The sequence below is a fragment of the Rhizophagus irregularis genome, chromosome 5, assembly GCF_026210795.1.
Source record: "Rhizophagus irregularis chromosome 5, complete sequence".
Classification (NCBI taxonomy): Eukaryota; Fungi; Glomeromycota; class Glomeromycetes; order Glomerales; family Glomeraceae; genus Rhizophagus; species Rhizophagus irregularis.
Window position 1 is genome coordinate 5,660,091 of NC_089433.1, and position 12,841 is coordinate 5,672,931.

General features: G+C 32.0%; 1 protein-coding gene across 1 annotated transcript; it reads right to left on the reverse strand.

Moving 5' to 3' along the window:
* Positions 1–10,685: 10,685 nt before the first annotated feature.
* On the reverse strand, positions 10,686–11,192 carry OCT59_025750 (uncharacterized protein; the record flags this gene model as incomplete). Its single annotated transcript, XM_066140752.1, has 1 exon — positions 10,686–11,192. One exon carries the CDS (start codon positions 11,190–11,192, stop codon positions 10,686–10,688), a length of 507 nt encoding a protein of 168 aa, XP_065992279.1.
* Between the last annotated feature and the right edge of the window lie 1,649 nt (positions 11,193–12,841).

Below are 12,841 nucleotides of genomic sequence, written 5' to 3' on the forward strand. Positions count from 1 at the left end.
GGAATTCGAGTAACAGGATTTTGAATTCCCACAATATTAACATTAACGTTGTTATTATTATGAAAAATTCTCTGCCTTCTTTGCTGAATTGATTGAAGAAAATTAAGAACTTCATTATAAGTTTCTTCATCACCATCCTCGATTACATCTGATATTATTTTCCTTCCTAAGCCAAAAAGTTCACCAAATTTACGTTTTTTTAAGATAACTTTTGAAACTTCGATATCTCCTATTTGAGATAATTCCATTTGGATAGCATCTATAGAATCAGAGCTCAGAAATTATAATGGAAGTATATGGTTCTCTCTTGGTGGTAAATTTGAAATGACGACAAATTCATAACTTGATATATTTTTTCCTTGTAATAACTCTTTGTACCAACAGTTATTAATAAGACTGATATGAAATTTTGCAATAGGTGTTAAAGTCATCACACGATAAAAATGACAGCAGGGGTATCCAAGTGTCTTAAAAGCCATACACGTACAAAGAAATGTACCATTATCTAAAAGGCATATGAAATGAGATGTATTTAGGTTAACCAAATGGTTAACCTCCCAAATTTCAAGAACTTGGAAAATATCTACAAGAAATGAACTCAATTGTGCTTGTGAACAGTCAAACAAATTATCAATGCAAATTATGCAATGCTCTAACTCAACAAACTCCTATGAAAAGAAATTTGGTAACTGAAGATTTTTTTTGATGTTAACCTTTAGTGATATTTATAACTTTGAATATTATTTACCTTTTCTCTAGGAAGTGCATTTTTCAATACAATTTGTACAGCATGATAACAAAGACTTAAGTCCATTTGTTCTTCCTGTTTTTTTATAATATTTGGGAAGACGAATTCGGTTAGTTGTTTTACAACAGGTCTGAAAATGGATTTAAACACATTTTTTGAACCGATTTGTGGTACAGACTTCTTCCAACTAACGAAATCACAATAATTATTCTCCTCTTGATACCTCTCTTCTAATGCATCAAACAATTCACATAACGAAAGACTTGAATTTTTAAAAAGCCGTTTTAATGTTGAATTTTCACCTTCACTACGAGAAGTAGATTGCACACCAGCAGTAAAATATTTATTAGTGAATGCACGAGCTTATGATTGTGGATTCTGTCCTAAAGATCTGTTTAAGTAATCTTTAGATTCTGGATAATTTTGTGATAATGTATCCCACCTTTATCGAATAAATGTATAATTACAATATATAATAAAAAGACAAAACAAAGTGATCAATACCTTTCATAAATCAATACCTTTCATAAAACTGTCCTTCCGTTAGACTATTCCTTGCTTTATAAAAATCTTTTATGAAATCATTATAAGTTGAACCTAACTTTGCTTTGGCAAATTTTGGCTAATATGCCAAATACAATGCATATGAAAAGTATCGGGATATTGTATTATCACAGCGGTATTTACAGCCGGATCGCCATCTGTTACAAAAACTGTTGGTGCAACACCTGTTGCTTCTTTTACACATTGAAAAACCCATTCATACAAAAATTGTGATCCATCATCCACAATCGCTTGCGCTACAATTCGTGTTTTTAGATTATTATCTGGAGTAACAAAAAGAGACAATGGACGGTTATAACAATTGGTTTACACGTATTATTATGCATTATTACGTCATGATAATGCAGCCATAAGATCTGCTGCTCAGGAGTTATCCAAAAAAGATGAGTTAATGAACCTATAGCCAAATCAAGTTTCATTGTAATTGCCCATCGTGGGTCTTCATCCTTTTTATCATAAAGTCTTTTTAGCAATGTTCCTGTGTCTTCTTCACCTGGCATTGCTTCACGACGAAACTTATCAATAGCATTATAAAGGTCCGTTTGAAATATTCTTGTTTTAAACTTTTTCCTGATTATTCTATATTGTACAGTTGCATTAACCTTAGCTACTACTGTTAAAAAACGTATTTCTTGAAGAATTTCCTCTGATAATTTTTGTAATGTTGGAACAAACTGACTTGCTAATGGACTAAGCTTATGTCCAACATGCTGATCTTTAAAAGTCGTTACTTCAAGATAATTTTTATCTTTTTTAGCCCATATATTGAGCTTCCATGAACAACTTACCTTACAAAAAGTTGATGCTTTTGACTCGTCAGCATGCTGGCAAAGATAAGTTCTTTTTAATATTTGACAGGTTTTTTTGTCCACTCTTCCACCGCCACCAATTCTAACTCCATGTCCTTTAACAGAAGCGTATCTTTGCATGAATTTTTCAACATATTCCCAACTTTGAAAAGTTTTACTGACATATATAGTAATTTCTGAAGAATTGGTTCCTGAACCTAAAGTTTCTGAAGTTTCTGATTCAGAAACTTCACAACTTTTATTAGATTTATTACTAGTGCCTTTACTAATAGCATATAATAATAGCAGTATTATAGTATTATTAGGTTTACTGATAGTAAAGATAAGTTATTTTTGACTAATTAAAGTCTATAAGCATATACCTATCACTGTCAAAAAATTCTTCTGCACTATTGTATTCCATTAACGCTTTCAATTCAAAATTTTGTTCTTCCATATTATAGCTTTTTTTTCTCGTTAGAGTTTTTTCTCTGAGTTTTTTTTTCAAGGTGAAACACATATACAGTTCTCAAAAAAAGTAATCGGAATTGCAAAAAATGCAAAAAAATAAAAACCAGTGATTAAAATAACTTCAAATTTCGAATATTTGTTGCTAAATGTGTAAAGGTTATAAATATAAAATTTCAGCCTTTTATCTTATTTCTTTGTCTCACAATCGATTTTTTAATTTGAAAAAAATATCGCTAAAAATTTAAGCAGGATGTAAATTTTATAAAGATTTGATATTGTTCTCAGACACTTAATAATCAGCATGTATATTTGTAATAAAATATTATAAACATAAAAGAATATCTTTTATTAATTTATTAAAATATTTTTTTTGCCATTTAATTAATCAGTTTTTCAGCAAATTTGGATTAAAGTTGACTCAAAAATCATTAATAAAACTCAATTTTAAAAGCATTAAGCTTATTTGGATTGATATTTTTTCAAATAAATTAAATGTTATTTATCTAATATTAATTAGATTTTATTATAATCCTTTATAATTATATATTTTAAATCCAATTTTGCCTTTCAACTAATATTAAGGGTTAGGGACGGTTGCCGATCAATACGGAAAATAAACTTTGATTTCAAATTTTTCAACAGCCAACAAATGATAAAGTGTGAAATTTTTTTATTAGAATCAACATTATGTAAGCTTTATTTTATAATCATCCAATCCTTAATAAACTACTATTTGAATGCTATACCAGAATTTTTAGGATTTTATAGTTTAAATTTTTAATGACTTTTTTTTTCTCAATTAAAAATTGATTGAGAGACGAGGAAATGAGATAAAGGGCTGAAATTTTATATGCATAATATTTACACATTTAACAATAAATTTGGAAATTTTAAAGCGATTTTAATCATTGGATTTTTATTTTTTGCACTTTTTGTAATTCCGATTACTTTTTTCGAGAACTGTATGTGATACATAATATACAGATAAACTAATACGCGTAATAGCGTAATATACGTGTACACATAAACATGTGACCAATGTGACCAAATAAACTAATTCTGATTGGTCGATCTTAAAGGGTCGCCATGGCAACAGGGTCGCCAAATACATTTTGCCTATTATTATTATTTGAAATGATTGAGTACATTATTGTTATTATATTCGATTAGCATTTTGAAATACTCTAGCTAGAATACTTACTAATAACAAAAAAAGGTCTAAACTAATAAATAAAAAGCAAATTATAAGAACAATTTTAAATATATAAAACCTGTAATTTTAAACATGTCTGCTTATCAAATATGTATAAATAAGAGTAAATAGTTTTTGATTTATATGTAATTTTTTGTAATTTGTTTATTAAAAATTTTTCAAGTACAAATGAACTTTACTTTATATATTATGGTAAAAAAAAGATTCTTTTGTATTTTAATTTTCATAACTAAAGTGGGTAGTGAAATAGTAATAAATACTGCAAGTGTTGGTAAAATGAATAAGAGTGTCAGTAAAATAAGTGTTGGTAAAATGTACCTGTCGGTAAAATGTGTGTCGGTAATGTGAACCAGACCCCCTGCGCATATGCGCACCCCACGTGACTTATTAAAATTAATTAAATTCGATTGGCTATGTGTCGATCTTTTTAATTTTATTTTTTTATTTTTTTTTTCTTTAGAAACGTTTTAACGAAATGGACGAAAATAAGTGTTTCTTCATTATTTTTCATTTGCTTTGTTTAAAAACGTTTCTTATTAATTTTTTTTTTGTAAAAAAACCTTTTGGAAGCGAAATGGGTGAAAGGCAACTAGGTAAGTCAATTTTTGTTTGCTTTGTTTAAGAACGTTTTCTAATGTCTATTAAAATTTTTTGTAGGAACATCTCCTGGAGGCGGAATGGACCCCTGGAGATGAAAGGTAAGGGAGGAAGTCTTTTTTTCCTTTTTTTTGCTTGTTTTAGTTTAAGAACGTTTTTAACGTTCTTTTGTTAATTTTTTTCTTAGAAAAACCCTTGAAGGTGTCCCCTGAAGGTGAAATGGATTCCTGAACATAAAAGGTAAGGGAAGGAAGTCTTTTTTATTTTCCATTTGTTTTGTTTAGGAACGTTTTTTAACATTCGTTTATTAATCTTTTTTTGTAGGAACACCCCCTGGAGGTAAAATGGACTTCTGAAGACGAAAGGTAAGGGAAGAGAATCTTGTTTTTCACTCTTTTCATTAGTTTCATTTTAGGAACGTTTTTTAACATTCTTCTAATAATTTATTTTTGTAGGAACACTCCTAGGACTAAATAGAAGAAGGGTGAGTGCTTCTTCCATTTTTTTCATTTTTTTTTGTTTAGAAACGTTCTTCCATTAATTTTTTTTAGGGGTACCTCTTTGAGACGAAACAGACTCCTAGAGAAATGCAATGTAACAAAAAAAAAGATCAAAAACTAGCTTAAAACATTCCAAGGAAAGTCATTTTCAAATTGTTAAATAAAGAAACTTAATTTTTATTTTATTATATTTTTATTATGAAATAAAGTTATACGCGTTATAAAACAAATAAATGATTGCTCTGATTAGCCAATCAAACTTTACTGAAACCCCCGATTTAGCAGCTTTGGTGCCACTTGCATGTGACTATCACATGACTCTATGGTCACATGCAAGTGGCAATTTTTTAAATAGTTTCTACCTTATTTCTTCACGTCAACTATATAGAGGCGATAAGAAGTGCAATATAGTCAGACCCCCATATAGTCACCTAATTGATTCCCATAAAATCAGTGATTGTATAGGGGTGTGCTTATATACAGGTACTATATCTTAATTTTGGCCGAAATTAGTAAATTATAATTTATAAAATTATGTAATCACTACGGATATTTCCTTTTTTGGTGATAGCCATTCCACAAAAATTTTTTTGCCAATTTTGTGTTGGAATGTCATGTAATATTAATTCCTAAAAAGGAAAGAAAAAATTATATGTTTCGTAATTCTGGGCGAAATTGTTTTTGGCCGAAATTATGATGTGATTAATAAAGATCTAATCACTAATAGAAATGATATATCTGTTTGGGATTATGCGGTGATAGTAATTATAGTTGAATTGTAATTATAGAAGGGTAATTTGATAGTATTTAAAACCGTTTCTCAAAATCGAGTTCTTATAAAGAGGTGTAACTGTTTAGGGTGTGATTGTATGGGGGTCTGACTGTATATTAAATTTTTTTTTAAACAAAATATTTAATTAGACTTGTTTTCAAAAATTTTGTTTAGTTTATATCTTACTACTTCACGTTGACTGTATAGATGCGATAAAGGATCCATTTTTTAAAGTAAATTATGCATTTTTTTTCTTATTAATTAATAGATAGTGAAATTGATAATCTTGATTACCTAATACGATGTTATGATATTTGAAAATTGCTTTAAGATATTTTTTTTAAAAAAAAAATCGGAAGAAATGACAATTATAATTAAAAAAAATGTATAAAATGTAATTTTTGAAGAATATAATATAATGTAATATTTTTTTTTTTTTTTTTGCAAGGTAGTGCAATTTGTGAGTTTATTAATTATATAAAAAACAGAAAGTTCTGTTACATGTATAATTAATTTGTTTAAAACTCCAAACTGGTCCCCCATCTATAAGATTGCTCCCGTGCCCTACCATCACCTTATGAAATTCACCTATATCCTCCCATAGTAGCTATCAGATTATATAGGATCATCATCATCATATGGCTTTAGTAAATGCTTTCACTACCCTCTAAACAAAAAGAAGAACTATATTTGTATTTATATAATTTGAGATTGTTATATGCCTTCCAAATTACCCTATTTCCATTTTTAATAAATTGATTTATATATTGTCTTGTTTTTTCTAAAGTAACTGACAACTGTTCACCACATTTAAAAATTTTTCTTCCCTTCAGGTCATATGTACCATCTTCCACTTGCTGGGTTGGAATTCTTTCATATACGATACGTTGTTGTGCTGATATTTTTTTCCTTAAATCTTGCTTTTTAATTCCTTTTGTACGTTCTCAATCTGCAACTATGTCACAACGTGGTTGCCAAATAACCTTATAAAATTCAGTAATAAACATTTCTAAAAAAAGGGAAGCAATTGTTAGTGTAGCTTTTTCTGATTTGACAATAGACCTGAGTTCTCTATATCTTCCTTTTGGGAAAAGATTCCTTAACATTAGATGTACAAATGGGATAGGCAACTCTTGGTTAAAACCTGTTGTATGAACAAAAGAAGTTTCTATTCCATAGATGTAGTTGTTGTATATCCTCTTGATTTAGTTGAATATATTCTTTTTTTGAGAGAAAGTCTTTAAGCATTTGTTCACATTTGTTTATAGTATTGTTGGCCATTATTAACCATTTATCTCTGAGTTGCTGGCAATAAATTATATGATCATCATCTTCATTTTCTACAAGACATAACCTGCACTTTACATCTCCATATAAATCATATCTTCTTTCTTTCATAATTTCCAAAGTTGGTAATAGATTGTTTGTAAGCTTCAAGTGTTTGATGAAATTGTTATTTACTGTTGTTGTTGTGCAGTTAAATCCTGTGTTTTTTTTAAATATTGCCCAAGTAACTTTCTCTTCTATCATGTGAGTTGTATCTTGGAAAATTGTTCTGTGTGTACGATTAAAGGACCATGATGCCTCTAGTGCAGACCCACATAAATTATCTATAAATTTCCTGATGTGTCTGTCAACCCTCTTACCATCCCAGTATAAATCATATTTTAAGTCTTTCTGTTGTGAATCATTAATTGTAATGCACGTTGATTTTCCTGTGTCATTCTTAGCCACTCTGTCTGCTTCTTCATTACCTTTGACTCCTGAGTGACCTTTAACTTTTATTAGCTTTATCTCCAAATGTTTGCTGTCAATTAGATTAATTATACTACTAATTATGCTGTAATTGTTGCTTTTACACCATATTCGAATTTTGTTTTTTCCATTTGTTAAATTTATTCTTGTGTGGTTGATGCTATCTATCGCGGCTTGAGAATCTGTAAAGATATTCGCCTCTCTGTCCTGTTTGTAAAACCAATATAGCTGATAGAATAGCTCCCAACTCTGCACGTGTAGATGAAGGCCAGTCTGTAATTGAGCTGCTGCATTCCAATATTACCTCGTTTTTATCATTTATTATTACCCAACCTGTGCCCATATGTTTTGTAAAGTCGTTTAAATTTGTATTAAAGCGATCTGTTAGCGAGCCATCTGTATATATGTCAATTGTATTAGATGGATTGAATATTGATCTTAATTGGTGCAGCAGTGTTATATGTTGTGTCCTTGCTTCCTCATTTGATACTGTGTTTCGGATGAGGGCCGTATCATAATCCTGAATTTGTATACGGTCGGATATCTGTTCTGAAATACATTGTCTCCTGGGCACTTTCTAGTCTCTATAATATCTTTAATAACTTTGGTATCTGAGTTATTTTGGCAACTAAAGATTCTGTTAATGCAAGCCAAGTCCGAATAGTCCCTGTTGAAGTGGCAGTTATAGCTTTCTTTGTTGACTCTTCTATCATTTAGTCTACAGCCACTACAACGTTGAATGACTTTTTGCATCATACCGCTATCCTCACTCTGGTTATTACTATTCCTGACCCAATGTTGTATTGTAAACTTCCCTGTCTTATTGTTTTTTTTAATAATTTGTCCCCATACTAGTGTGCCATCCTGGTGTGTGTACACAAACTCCTTTTTCCTACTATCTTTAGACGGCATTTTCTTTGTCATCTTAAAAGCTTGCATGTTAATTAGGGCTTCTCTGTCAATTTCTGTTTCTCTTTCTGAATTTGAGGGCTCTATGTTAGTCTTGCAGAGGTCTTTTAGTTGGGTCGACTGTTGTATGAGGCCTGATAGCGTAGTGAACCACTTCGGAGTCCTACCTCTTGCTTGTCTCTTGTTAATGTCGCAAATTTGTTGCCATGTAATCGTGTTTGACGTGTCGTGGTTTAGTAACTGTAGCGCCCCATGTATTGAGAGGGCTGCTGCTTTCCTTATAATAAATTCTTTGTCCTTTTTTTGCAACTCTGACGCCTGTTGGTATACGAAATTCCTCACGTCTGGGCCAATTATTGGTATATTCCATTCTTCACTTTCCACTAACGGGTGAATTTTGAAAAGATAGTCATGTGCTTTCCTTATTACGTTGTACGCATGATTGTTCAACATCTTGTTAGGAACTGTAACGTCAGGGTCAGTCATTAATATGCATGATGTAATGTTTAGCGTTAGTTGCGCTTTTTTTAGTCTCATTTTGAGCATATCTGCCTGCTTCGATTGAGAGTTTAGAGCTACTAAAAATTCTGTTATTTGCGCGGCTGTTTGATTTCTCCAAAGGTTTTTCAGATTCCCTTGTGCTGAGTGTAAGAGGATGTTGTTATGACAATTAATTGGAAGTCGCGTTTTGTGCTTGACTACCTTCATAATTGGTTTATAGATTTCTTCGTATTTCTTGTCTTCCCAAATGGTAGTCTTCAGCCTGTATTCGAGTCTTAGGAGTAGCACTGTGTTGATGATATATATTGCTTGCATGTGAGTTATATGTTTGCGTCTGATGGCTCCTAACACTGTCGAAATTTCCTTTTTCACTATTCCTTCTGTGTGCTTGTCACCTTTGTCCGCCTTAAACCATACTCCTAGTATTCGTATTGGGACTGAACCTTTGTTGGCTGTTACTTTATCTCTATTTTTCCCTATCTCGATAAACCTTTCCTCTTCATTATTATCTTCCGGATTAACAACTATAATTTCGGATTTTTCTCCATTTATCTTAATGTCATTAATATCAAAAAACTCATCAGCAATTAACGTTATTTTCCTTGCTTCATTTTTACTTTTAGCAATCCATTGTGTATCATCTGCGTATGCTGATGCGGCGGTTTGTATTCTTACATTCCGTTTCTCATTACAAATTGTGTTATACGGCCATTTCAGCTCCATAGAGTAACCTAATGATTCGTCCTCCTGTATTCTGTGGAGTAAAGGGTCATAAAAAATCCTCCATATTAGGGGCGATATCACCTCCCCTTGATCGATACCATCGCGCGCAGTGAAAGCATCCGTTAAGCCATAAGCCGTAATAATTCTTATCTTTCGATCCTTATATATGTTTATGATAAAATTGATGATAGTAGTTGGAATTTTAATTCTTTCTAGGGCTTTTTGTAGGGGAAACATCCCAACGCTGTCAAATGCCTTCGCCATATCTTGAGATACAATCCATACTGTTTTGTTTTCTTCGCGGGCGTCTTCCAAGATACTATTTATCATTGTGAGTGGAGTTGATGTCAATTCCCCAGGTAGGCCTGCGTAATTTGGTCCTTTCAAGATTTCATGCCTACTGAGTATACTTCCGAGGCGTTTTGTGATGATTTTTACCGCGCATTTACGTAGACATTCAATCAAAAGGATCGGACGCGTTCTCGCTAGGTTATAATCCCAATCGTATGTCTTGGGGATCGGATAAAGTTGGGATATTTTCCACTTTATTGGTATGTTCTGTAGGTAGTAACACAAACCTGTGTATTGCCTAAATAATTTATTAACTTCGATACCCGCTTTTTTTATTAGTTTGTAACTTATGTTTGATATACCCGGCGCTGAACTGTCATTCATGGTGTTGAGCATCTCATTCCATTCTTGTTCTGTCGGTGTGTCACCCAGGTGATCATATATTTGTGGGTTGATGTCAGTTCGTGGCTCATATATGGTTTTCCATTGTTCTGGAAGGTTCTCAAATTTGTGATTCTCGCACGGAATAATGATGAAAATGCGTTAATTGCTTCTGCTTGGACTTCCTCTTTAGTGTTTAAGAGAATTTCTTCCTGTGTGTCCGTGACTATGCGGATTCTGTCCAGGTTAATTTTTGAGTATGTCTTGTCTAATATGTTATTGATCATTTTCCGTTGGTCTGTAGTGATCATGTTGTTCCTTTCTTCTATCCTTCTCTTTATTGTTGCCTTCTTTACACTCTTTGTCTTTCATTTTGATTACTCTTCTGACTATCTACAGCCAATTTCTAGTCTCGCATTTCCATGTGTGCCAATCTGTGTCTTCTGTTAAGCTCAGATATATTTGTTCCGTATCATTCATTGAAAGTTTTGATCCCTTTTGATGCCTTGAGCAACTCCGCTCCTTTCAACTCATTCTTATATAATTTTCTCATTATACTTCTCATGTATAGGAGATCCTTACGTTCTTTTGAGGAGTCTTCAATTTCTTTATAGTTTCTGTTGAGGTTTGTTTTGGTACCTCCTACCTTTTTGTGTGGGATGTGTTTAAGTGATGCCTGCTGTATACATTTGCATATAATGTCCCATAGTTTATTTAAGGTGTCTTCACTTCGTCCATGAGTTTCTATGTATCTGAAGGCCTTATGCTTCTCCAAGAGGCTTTTGAGGTAGTTTTCATATTCATTCCATTGTTCATTTGTGGTGTTTTCATAATCGTATACAATACGTTTTGTATTTTTCTCTGCTCTTCTACCCCCTTTATTATTGGTAACTATTATATCTGTGAATGAGATCTTTGCGAACGTAATGTTGTGATCGCTATCTGTAATATCTGCTGATTGGTATATGTGACTCTTCATTATTCTAGTTTCAAGTTTAGGATCCGCCCAGATGTAATCGATTCTGGTTGATGTAATTTTATTTGACCACGTAAAGCTTCTGTTTGGGATTTAATTTCCTAAATGTATCCACAAAGAAAGTATTATCTAACCATATGATGATGTTAGAGGGTTTTTTTCCAAGCTTAGAAGGGCCGCTGTAATCCAACGATTTATCAATATACATATTCAAGTCACCTATTAAAATATAATATCTATTCTTTTGCTATGGTTAATAAATTCGTTTTTTATGTGATTGGTTAATTCGTTTTTCATTTCCGTGTCAGATGGTGGCATGTATACGACGCCTATTATAAGTGTGCAATTCTTGAGTAGTAGCCGGGCTTCTATGTAGTAGGCACTAATTCTATTAATTTTTCCTAAATGTTTTTCCCATTTCTTGTTGATTATAATACACACTCCGGATCTCTTGATCTTGTTGTCTTTGTTAGTCCAGAATGAGATATATTCCGGATTTTGTTTATTCCAGAATTTGCCGTATTTTCTGTCTTTGTTAGTTTCAACTATTCCCACAATATCTGCTCTTTTATTCACGCAATAATCCATTAACATGTTGAGTTTAAAGTCATCAGGTCCAATTCCGTTAATGTTGTGTCCCATGAGTACTAAGTTAAAAGTGTTAATGTCGCTAATGTTACTATTAGAATTGTGTACGTCTTGTTCTTGTTGTGGGGACCTAATGTTCACGTCTTTTGTGTAGGTCGCGTTATTGCTTTGAATGTTCGTGTCTTGTGTATAGGTCGCGTTGCTGTTTTGAATATTCTTGGGGGACGTGTTATGAATTTGGTAGGACTTTTCCCTTTCTGTCCTTGTTTTTGGAGTAACTCTAGTGTTATTATTTGTCATTTCGGCTAGTTCAATTGTTTTTCTTATTTCGTTGTTATTTTGTTTTCCGTTTAGACCAGCTAAGGAATATTTCATATAATGTAATATTGAAAAGCTCGTAAAGAATATATAAATAATAAAATTTAAAATATTTTTTGTCTTTCTGATTTTTTCAATATTTTTCTTTATTCTAACAAAAGTCTCGAAGCAATATTTTTACCAGATCTATTTGGCACTTTGCATTCCATCGTAATCATATCAAGATCCTTGATAGTTTTAACATCATATTTAACATAATGTACCTTAAACGCTTTCACAACAAATAATACGAGTCGTTCCATAATACCACATTTTTTAAGTTTAGCTTTGTTAGTAGCCGCTAAATATCTGAATAACAACTACTCAACAACCTCTTGAAACATAAATTCTTCAATTTCTGTGGTTGTTAGCGTGGTCCTTTGTCCTGCTCTTAGTCAGCTTTCTTTAAATTCATGGACTTTTATATCAATTTTTTTATTTACTTTGCTACGGAAGTCCGTTAAAACGCGTTTAGAGTGGCCAATGACTTCTTCTGCATTGTTACTGTACAAGTCATAATTAAAGATATTCTTGACAAGTCTCTCAATAGCTACATCTGGTGGCGCTCTGCATCTGAGAAAAAGACACTTTATTTCTTCGTGCCAAAGCTGAGCAAGCGTCTTTTCATCTTCGTGTACAACTGTCGCAGATTTCAGCATTAGGATAATAGACATATTTACATAAGATGAATCTAGCGATGTATTCAT